The following is a 16,162-nucleotide window of genomic DNA, read 5'->3' on the forward strand; positions in this document are numbered from 1 at the left end:
ATAGATTTTTTAAGTAAGCAGGATTTTAGTCTCCCACAGAAAGTTAAAATGAATGCTCAAACGAATGTGTAATCACTTTAAGTAACAAGAGAGCCATCATACTTACTTCAGCACAGGCTTTCAAGCAAGTCTTCTTAAAACCCAGAAGTTCCAAAATCTCTTTCTTGGAGGAGTCAGCTTCATACGATTTCTGGATTATATGTCTCAGTACAACAGCAAGTCCTGCTCTACAGAAATTGTCTGGTTTTTCTACTACTGCAGGTAAACAGCAATTCTGGACTATTGGTGGAAGCTCTTGTCTTGAAATAATCTGTACTTCAACTTCCTGAGGCACTACATTTTCTAGTGAAATATCTCTACTTTCTCCAGTGAGGACTAAGCAAACTTTAAAGATTTTACAGTCACAGTATGACAACAAAAATAAAGTTACAGATGTATGAAGAGGAAAGATGCACCCTTCTATTTGGTGAAAAAAGTCCAAGTATAGGTATTCTTCTTTAAGACTTTTCTTAATGCCTTTCATTTTCTTCTTTTATTGGGTCACCTGCAGCATAAATTGAAGTGGTTATAGGACTTACAGTATTGTAATTTAGAAGCTGAAATAAAAGATGAATATTTTAAAACTTTGTCTAGAAATCAGCAACGATTTGTGATAGATAAAATTCTGCAAGAATTTGTTTCTGAATGCATGGCTTCCAAAAGAAAGATTTCTACCCTGTGCAATTAACTAGTCTCAGGGGGTGATTTTACATCCAGCTCCTTTAAAATAAGCATACCTCAGGTGCTTAGCAATAGAACAGTCCCAATCAAGAAGTGTGATAAGAACAAGAGATTAATAGAATGGGAAATAAATAATCAAGAATCCTAGGAGTTGTCTGGAGAAGCTTTGGCAACACTGGTCTTCCCACACCACTGGTCTTTTATGACTTTACAACACAATAGTCATGAGGAGGTGGAGGATTCATTCCCTCGTGAGAAATGGATTCTCTTAAAGTAAATGGATTTTGATACGATGAGCTATTGCATGCTGAATCACAAGAGAAAAATATTTGAAGTTCCCCATAACTTAGATGCTGATAACTGAGATATCTCAATGTTAACATGTCCAGAAACATTGATCCCTACCTATACCTGCTCATGTATCCTCCCCATCTTGGTTAATGGATAATCATTCTCCTAGCTGCTCAGGCCAAAAATCTGGAGTCATTTTTAATTACTCTTTTCTTTCACACCTCCATAACCAATCCATTATAGACTTATTTTGGCTCTTCAATATATATCAAAAGTGTTTATTTCACAATATCTTCATTGCTTTCACTATAATCCAAGCCACCATCACCTATCTCTGAATTATAGCAATTAATCTTCTAATCCTGCTTTCCATTCTACCTCCCTCTCTATTCTCCATATAGTATCCAAAGGGACCCTCCTAAAAATGGAGTAAGATCACATCGCTACTCTGACAAATAGCTTCCCATCCTACTCAGAGAAAAGGCAAAGCTCTTACAAAGGCCTAAAGATCTCCTTGATCTCATTATTCACTATTCCAGCCAAAGTGACTTGTTATTCCTTTAAAATACTAGGTACATTCCCACCTCTGGCATTTTGCAGTTCTGTCTAGTGCCTGGAACACCCCCTCACCTCTTTCAGGTATTTACTTAAATGTCAGCTTCTCATTAAGATAATCGGTGGCTACTGTATTTAAATTGAAAATCACAACCCCCACCCTCTCTGAAAACACTATTCTATGCTTTTTTTTTCACACTTACCACTGTGGTAACACACTGTATATTTTGCTTCCCACAAATAGAATGTTCTATAAGAATAGGAATTTTGTTTTATTTACTACTATGCCTAAAACACTTGATATGTATATATGTGATTTATATATTTATATATATAAATTATGCATATTATATGTAAACATTATAACATTATATATTATATATACCATATATATAAAACATATATAAACATGGCCTGATATATGTATTTTACACGTATGAATACACACGGTTATTTTAAGGATGCAGACATACAGTCTTGAGGTCAAATTACTGATGGGTGTTTTCAAGTCAGATTTCTTAAAAATTTTGTCAATTATGGTAACTGATTTCTACTTTCCTTAGGTCTAAAATTCCCCGTGTTCTGATCCCATAAAGCACAATTCCAAAATTAACACTAGATGGCACTCTTTAAAAGCATTCACCATGGAAACCTGTAATAGAAAGACAGTAGAGGAAAAAATTATTTCAAAAGCCTTTAAAAAGTATACTTGCAACTCTTTCAAGTATATTTGAAGTATTAGTGTACTCTGAAATTTAGGAAACTGTTAACATTCTAAATTTCCTTTCAAACTCCTTAGTTATTGTTTCTTTTTAATCAAAAGCAAAACACTTGAGTATCTTTAAGTGTCTCGGTCCTCAGCTCTTTTGTTATTAAAGAACTAATAATTCATTATAACAAAAAGATATAGTTAGTAAATTACTGAGAGAACCTCTTGATCATGCAAGTACTCATTACTGTTTTATATTTCTTTTATTAAAACAGATCTGCACCTTGGTTTGTTACTTCTTTAAAAGATCTCTAGGGGAAAATTATTTCATGTGATTAAAAAGCAACAACTTTTTAACCCATGGGAACCATTTTCTCCTTAGCTTGTCTTTTTTTTTTTAAATTTATTTGTACTTACAGTATATTTTAAAACAAAGTATTAAGGGGTGCTTATTAAAGCTCACAGGCAAAAGAGACCACATTTTCTAGGTAATTAATAATTTATTTGAGGAGTTTGCTCCTGTAAATCTATTGCTGATAATTTACTGATCTTCTTAACTCCCTCTGCTGATAGTGGTATACTATAACAGAAGATTCCTAAGTGCTTCAAGAAGCAGATTTGAAAGAAAATGTGATTTATTTCCTCATTTGCCCAGCAGTCTAGGAAATAGTAATTATGAGACTAGTCCTGCTAACTCTTTAAAAAGCCAAACAAAACTGAAAACAATGTCATGCTATTTTACAGCTTGTAATTTAAGAAATATTTTTAAAAATTAGAATAAGTGTATATTTGCCACTTTCCAAGGCCTATAAGAATAAGAACTTTGAGAATAGGCTTTTACATATTCTATAAACTTTTGTCACTGTGAACACTTAATAAATGCTAAATGTCAACAAAATAGAATAGCAATAACCTGCCCATGGAGATATCTAAAAATTAATGAGATGCCGGAGAGAAAATGCAAAGTACTGTTGATTCTTAACATAATTTATTTTTCCAATATAGATGTTGGTGTTTTTTTGTTTTTTTTTTTTTTTTTTCCCCTGGGAGATTAAAAATGTTACTTAATGATCTTGGAGTTAAAAAAATTACTCTCCCTGGGCAATTTCTTCCCATTAAATACTAATGTAATTTCTAAAATAAATATTAAATATTAGCAAACCTGTACAAATTTGATGTTTTTGGCTTGTACTATGTGTTTAATTTTTCAAGAGAGTAAAACATAGTTTTTGCTTTAAGTTTGCAACCATCATACTCAAAAGAAACCTCTTTTTCTTCTACATATCTATCTAGAGATTCCTTCTATCATTATTTTTATGTCATGAACTTTAAAAAGGTGGGTACTGTAGAATCATCTTCTGGGTCTCTAGGGTTTGGGCGCAGCTCCTGTTACTCCATATTACATTCCTGCCACACTCAGAAGTAGTGTCATTTGCTTAGCTTTGACAGGTGCCACACTGCAACTACTCCTCAGATAAAGTGAGAAAGCAGCATATAAATCCACAGACTTAGGAGCTGAACAGAGCTAATGGAGTATACTTCTCTTCCCTGGACATGCCAATTTGTTTGGGAATGTTGCACAGGGAATATATAGGTAAAAAAAATTTAAATCTGGTTTCATTACTTGTGAATCTTCAAAGATATATTTTTTTAAGTAGGTTCCACACTGGGCTTGAACTCATGACCCTGAGATCAAGATATGAGCTGATAATCAAAAATTGGATGCTTAACCAACTGAGCCACCCAGGTGCCCCTTCAAAGATATTTTAAAACATAACTGAAGTAGTCACTGGTTTAACATTTTAGGCATCTACACCATTTTTTTTGGTATTCTCATTCTAATTAACATATCTTGGTGTTGATAAATTGAAATATTTCACATATGAAAGGGTAAATGAGCTTCATAGGGTTTTAAAATCTAAAGATATTTTACTATTTCACTTCATGCATATGTTTATATAAAGAAAGACAAAGAAAAAATATAATAAATGTATTGAAAATAAGCATACTTGGGGGCACCCGGGTACCACAGTTAAGTGACCAACTCTTGGTTTTGTTCAGGTCATGAGTCAAAGGTTGTGAGATCCAGCTTTATGCCTGCTCAGCTTATTGAGAAGTCAGCTTGAGTATCTCTCCATCTCCCTCTGCCCTCTCCCCACTCATGCTCATACGCACACATGCTCTCTCTCTCACTCTTTTAAAGCTTAAAAAAAAAAAGAAAAAAGAAAAGCATACTTGGTCAGAAGTTGAAAAATTTTTTTTGAGTTTTGTGTTCAGTTAACGTCTGGATCTGGGGCAACTAAATATTACATGGTGGATAAACAACTAAGTTATATATTACCTAGTACATAAAGACCAAAGAGTACGCCACTGTAACAAAGTATTGTTTTACATCAAATAAGAAATTATCACTGTGCCTGGAATTTAACAGGTGCTAATAAATGTTAAATGACTGAACAAAGAATACAATTCTAATAATATCACATACATTTTATTGTCCGCCAACCATGTGCTATAACACATACAACTTTTAAACATTACTTCTAATCCTCACAATCCTTACATTTTAATTCCATTACACAGATGAGAATTGTCCATCAATACAAAAACATTAATTGAATTTATAAAGGGATCTTATCTGAAAATATTTAGGAATAGCTATTTTTCTTATATAAATAGCGCTATTTTATAAACTAAAATTTCAGAAAGTGAAGCATATTGCAATCTTATTGCAGCAACAATTTCACCAAAGTGAAATTCATCAGAAATCATGTTATTCTAAGCAATTGTGCTGGTCTCAGTAATCCTTGATAAAAAACCTCTGTTCTAAAAACAATCATTTGACAATGAAGATTTTTGGTAGCTTCTCCCTAATTCCCTTTATCCGATACTCCACAGACCTCTTAGCATCTGTAGCTCAGTGCTTTGCCCTATTTTCAACTACACTCATTCCTGATTACTGACGTTCAACCTTTTCACCATGCCACACAATAAGATTTTAATAATCCAACTCATTATACTGAATAAAAAGGTTCATGAATAAAGGTGAAACAAAAGGATCATGTACTACATGGGATAAAACTGATATTTTTTTTTATTCTGTGCTTTTCATCCTTCCTTTCCTCCTCCCCTCTCCGCTCTTTAAATGCTGGCTAGGGGGCACCAGGGTGGCTCAGTTGGTTAAGGGTCTGACTCTTGATTTCGGCTCATGTCAAGATCTCATGGGTCATGAGATCGAATCCTGCCTCAGGCTCCCCACTCAGTGAGGAGTCTGCTTGAGATTTTCTCTCCCTCTTCTTCTGCCCCTCCTCCTCCTCCCTGCCCCTCTCGTGCACAGGCTCCAGTGCACACTCTCTCTCTAATATATAAATCAATCTTGGGATGTCTGGGTGGCTCAGTGGTTGAGTGTCTGCCTTCAGCTTGGGTCGTGATACCAGAATCCTGGGATCAAGTCTGGCATCAGGCTTCTGTGGAGAGCCTGCTTCTCCCTCTGCCTATGTCTCTGCCTCTCTCTTGTCTCTCTCATGAATAAATAAATAAAATCTTTAAATCAATCTTTAAAAAAATAAATGCTGGTTAGTACTAAATTGATTTCACGATCCATTAATGGGCCAACCCACAATACAACAGTACTATTCTGGTGATCTCCAGTACCACAGGTTAAATATCCTCAATGACTCCTATTTTTATCTCAGTCACATCCTTTCCCTTGAACCTCAACTTCTTACATGCTACTTGCCATCTTCCCTTGGGCATTTTTCTAAACTTGTTCCTCATCCCTTAGTAGTCCCTTTATTGATAAAATGACATCATTCACCCAGACGGTCAGGTCCTTAATCCTGAAGTCTCACTCATTTTCTCTCCTAAGCTACTATTTCTACCTTTGAAATATATGCTGAATCCAACTTCTTAGTACCGTTACCTAAGTCATCACCAGCTTTAAAGAGACTACTACAAATATCCATTAACAATATTTCCCTACTCTAAAACTAGTCAGGGTGACCTTTAAACATATAAGTCAGTTCACACCCTTCGCTCACAATCATCCAATGGCTTCCCAAAACAGTTAAAATAAATTCCAAATTTCCTACTATGGCTTATGGCTGCCATGACCCTAGCTATCTTTTTTTTTTTTTTTTTTAAGATTTTATTTATTTATGAGAGACACCGAGAGAGAGGCAGAGACATAGGCAGAGGAAGAAGCAGGACCAATGTGGGATGTGAGACTCGATCTCAGGATGATAACCTGATCCAAAGGTAGATGCTGAGTCACCCAGATGCCTCCCCTAGCTATCCTTTTCTGACCTGACCCTCTACCTCTGCTCCCTCTTGCTCACTCCTCTCCAGCCAGTTCTCCCTACTGTTCTTGAGAGAAGCCAGGCATGTTTCCAATTGAGAATTTTTTGTACTTGCTGTTCCTTATGCCTAGCTTGTTCCTTCATTTCATTGATGTCTCTAAATAGTAACACAAGAGCTATGTGACAACCTGAATAGAAAAAGCACTTCCATCACCTCCTGACCCCTAATCCCCTTTTTTCCTTTATATTACTATCTGACCTATAACTCCAATGCATAGGAGTACCCAAATTTTACTCAAGAAATGAATGAATATACATAAATATCAATAATCATTCTAATGACAATACTATTGAGAACTTTAGTCTTGGAACATTAGCCTCATTAGCCTCATTCTTGACACCATTCTTCCAAATGAATAAATCTATTTTAAGAGCCAACTGTATATAAATTGAAATGAAGAAACAAGATGACCTCCATAAACTGATTTGGAAAAAGTATCACTTGAATCCATCTAAACTTATAGAGAAAATACAGTTTTTGTATATACCAATAGTCAAGAGAACTAGGAACCTTACTAGAGTCTATATTCTTAACAAGTAGAATAGTTATACACCAAGAAATATAAAGTAATGGCTAAGAGCCTAGACTCTGGAGTTGACTGGGTTCAAATCCTGGTTCTGATATTTAATAGCAATATAAAACTTTTTTGTACCTTAGCTTTCCCATTTATAGTGGGGACAAGAAGATTTACCATATAGTATGCTGTGAGAAACTAACAATGCCTATAATAAATACTAGCTATTATTATTCATTTGTAATTAAAATTCCTTATCCATTAACACTAGTAAACAAATTTTGACTGGCAAGCCACAAATCATGCTGTATATTTCCAAACTTCTCAGTAAAGGTAAGGAATTTATGTGAAAATGAAAAGTCCCCCCCCCCCCCCACGGCTCCCCACCCCTACAAGTACCGAAAAAACCTGTTAACTATGACAAGAAGTCACACAAGGTAGGATATGTGATACCTTAAGTCTACTTGCATATTAACCGCTTATATTGAACAAAATAGTTCAACAGTTTACAGGTATGAAATTACATTTTTATTAAAGATTAAAATTTGAACTCAAGTTCCTTAGTATGTCAAATGTTCATTATGAATATTGGAACTTAGATTGTGTTTTGTACATTTCACAAAATGGCACAATTTGGTTGCAAATCTCACCTTATTTTCTTACTATCTATATTATATAAAAGCTTGCCCCTACAGAGTTCAATAGCAGCTAACTACCTTGGACGTTAAAGGTTAAAAAAGAAAAAAAGCGGGATCCCTGGGTGGCGCAGCGGTTTAGCGCCTGCCTTTGGCCCAGGGCGCGATCCTGGAGACCCAGGATCGAGTCCCACGTCGGGCTCCCGGTGCATGGAGCCTGCTTCTCCCTCTGCCTGTGTCTCTGCCTCTCTCTCTCTCTCTCTCTGTGACTACCATAAATAAATAAAAAATATAAAAAAAAAAAAGAAGAAGAAAAAAAGCTGAGCTGCTTCAGTGCTTATTAGATTATGTAATGTGGGGATACATATAGTTAAGTCCTAGAGGACAGAGTTCAATAATTAAAATGGGCAAAAGGTGAGGGGAAACTGTTTAAAAGTGAAAAAGTTTACAGTAACTTTAGCCATAACAGAAGTGTGTCATCTCTCTAGAGAATCAGAGAATTATCTGCTGCCACAGAATCATAATGCTTGCAGCTAAGCCTGACTTCATAATTAATGGGGACCACAGCATAAAATGCTAACATGTTAGAAACAGAAATGCCTGCAAGCCTGAAATGAAAGCACCGAATCCCCATAGCAAACAATACCTAGGCTGGGTATGATCTAAATGCTTTAAATCCCTGTAGTCTAAGTACTAATCCTAACAGAATTCCGTGGGCTACTTTGAATACTTGATGATAAAAAAAACAATTTATAATAAGGAATGGTATATACTATAGATGTTGTAGTGGACTGGCCTAGAGAATTTAAGTTGCAAGATCTGCTAAATTGTTGCTATGAGAAAGGCTAATTGGATATTCAGTATTTATTTCAAATCACAGGTGATACCAAAGCTACAAAGTAAACACAGGTTGCTGTTGTTTTTAAACTTGATGGGGCCAATATTACAGAAGTTCCAATCTAACTTTGCTTAAAGTAGGCAAACATGTAGAAGTGTAAAATAATAATAATAATAAAATAGATAATCTGATAAAACAATTCTCAAATCTCACCGATCTCATCACAGATTTGTTTTTAAAGTTAGACCTCTTAAAATAAGGTCTTCAGGTAGAACTCAAACATGATTTCACGTTGTGAGTATGCCTTAAGGCAATCCTCTTAGTAGCGTATACTCCCCACCAGGCAGTTAAATTAAAAAAAAAAAAAAAACTCAACATGGCTTAAAGTTTGATTTATTAAATATGACAGCAAATCATTCAGTTGTATTTGTAAGAGAATTTATTTTCACAGTATTCAATGACCATGTTTACAAATCGCCACATTCTTGCCAGCTTTTTCATTTTTCTCTAATACTTTTTCTATAGGGAGGCTTGGAAAAAGAACTACGCTATTAAAAATCAATAACTTAGCACAAGATAGATTATCAAACGGTAACATTCAAGAATTTAGGACAAGAAATGGGATCCCGGGCTCAAGAATAAAGGGATTAAAAAACAAGTCACCTCATTCCAAACGAGGTGGAGTTGAGGCGGGAAATACGGGTGTTCGTGAACGTTTCCGAAACCGAAGCAATCTTTCATGCAAGTCAAACTTTCTACTCAAACTCGAACTTGTTTAAGACCGAACTGAAACGCTGCTTTGACAGTGTAAAAGAAAAACAGCCGCAAACGACGCAAGTCCTCTGGAGCAACTGTTCAGCAGTCCTCACGTACAACTGCTTTCTCTAACCGGGAAGGCACGGAATAAAATGCTAAGTGTCAAAGAGAGAGGGGGAAGGAAAAAAAAAAAAAAAAAGTTAAAGCGTGCCAAAAAGGTCTTAAAGCGACACTTAGCAGCAAACGGCAAACGACTCCACGGACTCCTGCAAAGAGAAGCTGCTCTAGTCCCCATCAGCAGAGGGAGCCACGGGGACTGGCCCTGGGAAACCTGGGAAGGGGCCCGGGGCCCTCCACCAGCTCCCTCAGAGGCTGTGACCGCCCAGGAGGGGCCCAGCGCTGGAGAAAGCTCGGGACACTCACTGCAAGCCCTTGCCTCTCCCGCCCCCCCGCCTCCTCCCCATCCCCGTCTCGCAGCATCAGCCGGGTCGCCTCCGGATGCAAAGAGCAGTCGCGGGGGGGGGGGGGGGGGGGTCAGGGGGACCGCGGAGTCCGCAGCCTGAGCTCCCTCCTTACCTGGTCGCAGAGGCGCGGCCAGGCAGGGAGGGTGCGTGAGTGTGTCAGCGACACGAGCCGCCTGCGCCTTCCCACCCCGCGTGAGTTTTCCGAGGCAGCTTCTGCGAGTCTTCGCCCACGGACCGCGGGCGGCCAGAGAGGCCGGGAAGGGGCACGCGGCAGGCACGCCGTCTTGGAAACAGCCGCGTCCGCCGTCATTCATAATCCGGCGGACCGGAAGCCGGGGTTACGTCACTTCCCGCCGTGGCACAGCCGAAAACTTCCCCCCTTCACGGCGCGGCAGGAACCTTTGTTTCCCCGTAGTCGGAGCCGGCGAGTTCCGGGAGCGGTTCGGAAGGGGCCCCCGGGAACGGACGGAGCAGCGGGGCGGAGCGGTGAGTTGTGACGAGCTCCCCGGCTCCCAGCCGCCTCTGGGAGGCTCGAGACCTCCGCGAGGGGCGAGGCGGGAGAGGAGCTTCGTGGGGTCTTAGTTCCCTGGCTGCTGAGGGGGCAGCGTCGTCACTGGCGGGCGGCCGCGCGCCCGGGCTGACTGCCCTCTCCCTGCGGCGGGGCGGGGGCGGGGGCGGGGGCGGGGGGTGGTGCCGAGCCTCCTCCTGCAGTGCTGTGGGCTGGGGCTCTCCGGCTCGGCTCGGCCCGGCCCGGCCCCGGGGACTGGTCCCTGCAGCCCGGTGCCCGACCTTCCCCGCAGGGTTTTGGCGACTTCTCTGGGCAGCTCCCTCCTTCCGCCTCGCCTGTCCTCTCGGACTTGCTCCTCGAAGACCTTCTCCCGTGCTAGGCCTGCGGTGTCCTGCTTTGATCAAAGGACTGACATCCCTTTTCTGAGCGTCTTCGGCCCCTTTTTTTTTTTTTTTTTTTTTTTTAAATTTTTATTTATTTATGATAGTTACAGAGAGAGAGAGAGAGAGGCAGAGACACAGGCAGAGGGAGAAGCAGGCTCCATGCACCGGGAGCCCGATGTGGGATTCGATCCCGGGTCTCCAGGATCACGCCCTGGGCCAAAGGCAGGCGCCAAACCGCTGCGCCACCAGGGATCCCATTCGGCCCCTTTTTTTCAGCTTCTCTTGTCACTCGGTTGGTTTGGAGTCGTGGTCCTTCCGTTTCCCCTGCGTTTCCAGACATGTCCCTAAGATATCAGTGTAACCCAGGGCCGAGAATTCAGTAGAGGACTGAAACGGGCAGCAGCTTTAAAAGATTTTTTTTTTAATCTTTTTTTTAAAAAAGGCTGTTTTTGCAAGAGCTTCCAAAGACATGAAAGGGCAAAGCTTGCTAGAGCTGGTAGGAGATGGCAACCCTAATATTGCACTCGGTGTGAATAGGTGGTTTCCTTTATCTTGTGTCCTTGCACGTGCAGATGATCAACTCTGGACTTTTTTTTTTTTTTTTTAGATTTTATTTATATATTCACACAGAGAGAGGCAGAGACACCGGCAGAGGGAGAAGCAGGCTCCCTGCGCGGAGCCCCATGCGGGGACTCCATCCCAGGACCCCCGGGGTCACAACCTGAGCCAAAGGCAGATGCTCAACCCCTGAGCCACGCAGGTGTCCCAACTCCGGACTGTTTTTTTAAAAAAAAAGATTAGCATGTAGAATGAGAAATTGGGGATTTGGGGAAAGCATTGTGAATATCCAGTTTCGGTGGGAAAGATCACAGAAGCCCCAGAAAGTGATTTTTAAATAAAACCTAGTTCATTCACTCAGTAAATATTTTTGAGAGGCTAAGTTTCGAACCCTAGATACATAACTGAATAAAATAAGTTTCTTGCCCTCATGAAGTTACAGTCCAGTGTAATTAATGAAGGTAAAGCCAGGTAAAGGATTGGGAAGAGAGTGAGTACTGCAGAGAGGAACATTGTACAAGTCTCTAGTCATCAAAGAGGTGACTTTTGTTTATGTTTCTTTTACTGTTGCTTTTTTGATGTTTGAGAGGTTTGGTGGAGGCGCAGGAGGTACAGGGAAGATGGGTTTGCGTTTCTTACTGCTCTTTGCAAAGGGACTTTGTAAATTGGTTAGAATTGTGTAGGAGGGAAAAGACCATTACACTTTACTTTGATCCCTAATAATTCTAATAGCTGTTATTTTATGGTACTTTGCAAGGTAGCCATGTGATAGTAAAAAAGAAATGTAGAATCTCCTCCCTTAAAGTACTCAATAGTTTTATAGGGAATATAACTCTTGTGCAAAACAACAACAAAAGTATGGCTCAAGGTAGAAAGTCCTAGTACCACCAGAAAGCAGTATGATGTATCCTGGGAGGGAGAGATTTTTAGTAGTGTTTGGGATGGATAAGGACACACCAGCAGTGAAGAATCCACATGAGAAATAATATTTGAACATAAAATTTAGACATCTAAAAAATGGGTAAAAAGCTTCCCGGACAGAGAAAAAATAAGCAGAGGTGTCAAGACAAGCGAATGGCTCTTCTGTATAAGAATTAAGTTTTTGTGCCAGTGAGAGTCTTTTCAGAATTGGGCTTTATTTTGAAGACAGTAGGAAGTTTTAATTTTTTTGAAGATTTTATTCATTCTTGAGAGACAAGAGAGACCTAGGCAGAGGGAGAAGCAGGTTTGCAAGGAGCCCAGTGTGGGACTTGATCTCAGATCGCGGGATCACGCCCTGAGCCAAAGACAGACACTCAACCACAGAGCCCCCTAGGCATCCCAGGAAGTTTTAATTTTTGAGGAAGAAAATGAAAAAGAAAGAAGAAATGTGTTTTGGGAACATGAGTATAGCTGTAGTGCTGAAGTCAAGGAGAATAGCTACATTACTGCTATACCACAAAACTTAAAAGACATGAATTGGAGTAGTAGCAGTGGAAGTGAAAAATGGAACAAATGTGAGGAATGTTGCAAAGTACCATAGGGAAGGCCTACTGATTTTTTGGTTATACAGAATAAGAGAGGATTTAGTGAGGGAAGGATTTAGGCCTCAGACTAGATTAGCAGAGAGTTGTGTCATTCATTGAAAAAGTACAGGACAAACTTTTGGGAGAAAGTATTCATAATCTCAATTTTAGCCATAACTGAATTTGAGATACCATTAGGGCAACCAGGTAGACATATCTACTAAGCAATTGGAAATGTGGGATTTGAGCCTAAGTGAGATTGGTGTGGTGATAAAAATGAAATCATCTGCCTAGAGATGGTAGTTAAAAACATGATCTATAGAAGATAACCAAGGAAGAAATTGGAAGCAGAACTAAAGAAGATAAAGACAGATACTTGGATAATACCAAGAGTGACAGAGCTGAGGATAAACCAGAGTAAGAGTTGTCAAGAGATAGAAGAGGAAAAACCAGAAAAGCTAAATGTAATAGAAATCAAGGAGAAAGTTTTTAACTGAAGAAGTGAATAGTATGTGTTCACTTGGCCAGCATTTAATGAATACCTGCTACCTGCCAGGCATTCTGCTACGCACATAGCTAACAGGAATAGGAAAATCAATCCAGTGCTGGTTGTCATGGAATTTACATTCTAGTGAGAAAGATCTGTTCACATAATTAGCAGTGTAGTTACGATTACAAATAAGTGCAGGATGTTTGGGTACCATGTAACAGTAAGACTTCTTGTTTTGTTGGGGGAAATGTGAAAAAAAAAAAAGATATGAAGGGTGAGTAAGATGGGACACTTTTTACTGAAGTGCTGAGGGAAGAAAGAGTAAGTATGGGAGGTTGACAGACTTGAACTAAGTTATGTGGCTACAACAGAGAGTGGGAATAGCCTGAGATACTTAGTAACATTTAATGAATGTGTACTCTGTGCTAGATACTCTTGTAACTACTTTGCAAGTATTACCAGATCTTGTAGGGCATTAGAAACTTTGTTAAGGATGTTGTTCTTTAACCTCTGGACAGAGAGAGGTGAAAAGAACATTTTCACCAAGTGAGTGATATAGAAAGATGGGGACAAGGAGGGGGACAAAAGTGGTTGTGGGAAGACTGATTAAGCTATTATGGCAGGCCAGACAATGGATGATGGTAGCTTGGTTTAGGGTGGTGGTAGTAAGGTTTAAAAAAGGCATATTACTCAGCCATTAGAAACGACAAATACCCACCATTTGCTTCGACGTGGATGGAACTGCAGGGTATTATGCTGAGTGAAGTAAGTCAATTGGAGAAGGACAAACATTATATGGTCTCATTCATTTGGGGAATATAAAAAATAGTGAAAGGGAATAAAGGGGAAAGGAGAAAAAATGAGTGAGAAATACCAGAAAGGGAGACAGAACATGAGAAACTCCTAACTCTGGGACATGAACAAGGGGTGGTAGAAAGGGAGGTAGGTGGGGGGGTGGGGGGTGACTGGGTGACGGGCACTGAGGGGGGCACTTGATGGGATGAGTACTGGGTGTTATTCTATATGTTGGTAAATTGAACACCAATAAAAAACAAAAAAATAATAAAAAATAAAATACACATAAAAATGTCAATTAAAAAAAAGAAAAGAAGGGATCCCTGGGTGGCTCAGCGGTTTAGCACCTGCCTTTGGCCCAGGGCGCGATCCTGGAGACCTGGGATCGAATCCCACGTCAGGCTCCCGGTGCATGGAGCCTGCTTCTCCCTCTGCCTGTGTCTCTGCCTCTCTCTGTCTCTCTCTCTGTGTGACTATCATAAATAAATAAAAAATTAAAAAAATAAAAAAATAAAAAGGCGGATTAATTTGAGATATATTTAGGCGGTTTGGTGATTGAATACTTGGGCTGGGTGGGGGGATGAAGTAGGAGAAGTTCAAGTGGATACTCAGATTCTGGCTGGAGCAATGGGGTGAGTATCATTTGAGAAAGGGAATCCTAAGAGATCTGATTGGAGACAAAGAGGTTATGAGTGGCTCCATTAGGCACATGTTGAATAGGAGGCACCAGTGAGACAGCATAGTCAAGCTGGCAGTTGGATCTTGGGAGAGATGGATGGGCTGGTGAAATAAATTTATAATCAGTGGCAAAAGGGTCTAGATAAAATTGTCTAGGGCAGTAATTCTCAAACTTTACAGTGGATCAGAATCAGCTAGAAGGTTTAATATAGATTCTGGACCCACTCCCAGAGTTTCTTCTTCAGTTGATCTCATGGTAGAGACCAAGAGTTTGCATTTCCAACAGTTTCCTAGGTAATGTCTGTGCTGCTGATCCAGGTATCACATGCAGAGTGAGACAAAAAGAGACCCAGAACCTAATCTTGAGGAACTTATTTAAGTTGAAGTGGAATAGGAACCTACAAAAAGACTAAGAAAAAAGTAGGAGGAGAAAACAAGATTTATTATATTTATCTAAAGCTATGAATACTTTGGTAAGAACATGGAATGATAGGACAAAGGCCAAATTGCAGGAAATGCAGCATAAATAGAAGAATGAAGAAAGGGAACATAGAATGAGAATGACTATCTGAGGAAGTTTTGGTATAAAATGAAGAAGACAGGGTACAAGAGGCTTGAATATATTTAAATGTTAATGAAAAGATGCTGGTAGAAAGGGGTTGTGATGGTGGGCTGTAGAGAAGTCCTAGTAAATAATCCACAGTGCAGGGTCCAGGTGGGCTGTAGAGAAGTCCTAGTAAATAATCCACAGTGCAAGGTCCTAGTAAATAATCCACAGTGCAGGGTCCAGTGCAGGGTCCAGGGTCCACAGTGCAGGGTCCAGAGAAGGAAAAGGTAGGATCCAGGTACAGGTAGTAGTACATGGAGAGCCACCTTTTCATTTATCAGGTGGGGAAAGGAAAGGATAGGTACAGATAAGTTAGTAGATGATTTAGTGTCTCTCTGACAGCTTCTGTTTTCTCTGTGAAGTCCGCTAATACATCTGCTGAGATAGGGTAGCAGTTTCAAGGAAAATGGAAAGTGTAACTGGTCTTGGCAAAAAGTAGGGAAGTGAGTTGACAAGAGAAGCATGACAAGATTGCTAATCTGTGTAGAGTGCTTAGAGAAGACTGGTGAGTCTGAAGATACAGTGTGTGTATTCCTCTCCTCTGCACTTAGTTTGGGTGCAGTCAGGGAGAAGGTAAATAGCAGGATGGTTGGCTACAGAGTAGATGAAACCATAGGACTGTAGAACAAGGGTGCTTAGGAAAGAGAGTCTTTGAAAGGCTGGACCTTGGAATATGTGCTGGAAGAGAAGTAAAATGACAGACTGAAAATAAATCAATAAGGAAAAAGAGATGGAGAAAAGAGATCATTGTTTATTAGTTGGAAATTTCTGTGTTATAAGCATTTGCCATAGATTAT

The 16,162-nt window shown here is 39.7% G+C and overlaps 2 protein-coding genes across 11 annotated transcripts in view; one reads left to right on the plus strand and one right to left on the minus strand.

Moving 5' to 3' along the window:
- GSTCD (glutathione S-transferase C-terminal domain containing) overlaps positions 1-10,494 on the minus strand; it is a 125,258-nt gene extending 114,764 nt beyond the window's left edge. The window contains exons 1-4 of one of the 6 annotated variants that reach the window (XM_038581982.1): positions 9,954-10,493; positions 9,285-9,532; positions 2,125-2,218; positions 107-544 (exon numbers count right to left, since the gene is read on the minus strand). In XM_038581982.1, coding sequence (XP_038437910.1) covers positions 107-523 — 417 coding nt within the window. In that variant the 5' untranslated portion in view covers positions 524-544; positions 2,125-2,218; positions 9,285-9,532; positions 9,954-10,493. Of the gene's footprint in view, positions 1-106; positions 545-2,124; positions 2,219-8,232; positions 9,533-9,953 lie in introns of those variants that run through there. The other 5 variants (XM_038581986.1, XM_038581985.1, XM_038581983.1 and 2 more) reach the window with 5 other exon arrangements.
- Positions 10,182-16,162, plus strand: part of INTS12 (integrator complex subunit 12) — a 38,434-nt gene continuing 32,453 nt past the window's right edge. For 3 of the 5 annotated variants that reach the window (XM_038581989.1, XM_038581988.1, XM_038581987.1), the window contains exon 1: positions 10,194-10,327. The gene's annotated coding sequence lies outside the window, so the exon portion shown is untranslated. Of the gene's footprint in view, positions 10,328-14,576; positions 14,713-16,162 lie in introns of those variants that run through there. The other 2 variants (XM_038581991.1, XM_038581990.1) reach the window with 2 other exon arrangements.

This window comes from Canis lupus, chromosome 32 (genome assembly GCF_011100685.1).
Source record: "Canis lupus familiaris isolate Mischka breed German Shepherd chromosome 32, alternate assembly UU_Cfam_GSD_1.0, whole genome shotgun sequence".
Classification (NCBI taxonomy): domain Eukaryota; kingdom Metazoa; phylum Chordata; class Mammalia; order Carnivora; family Canidae; genus Canis; species Canis lupus.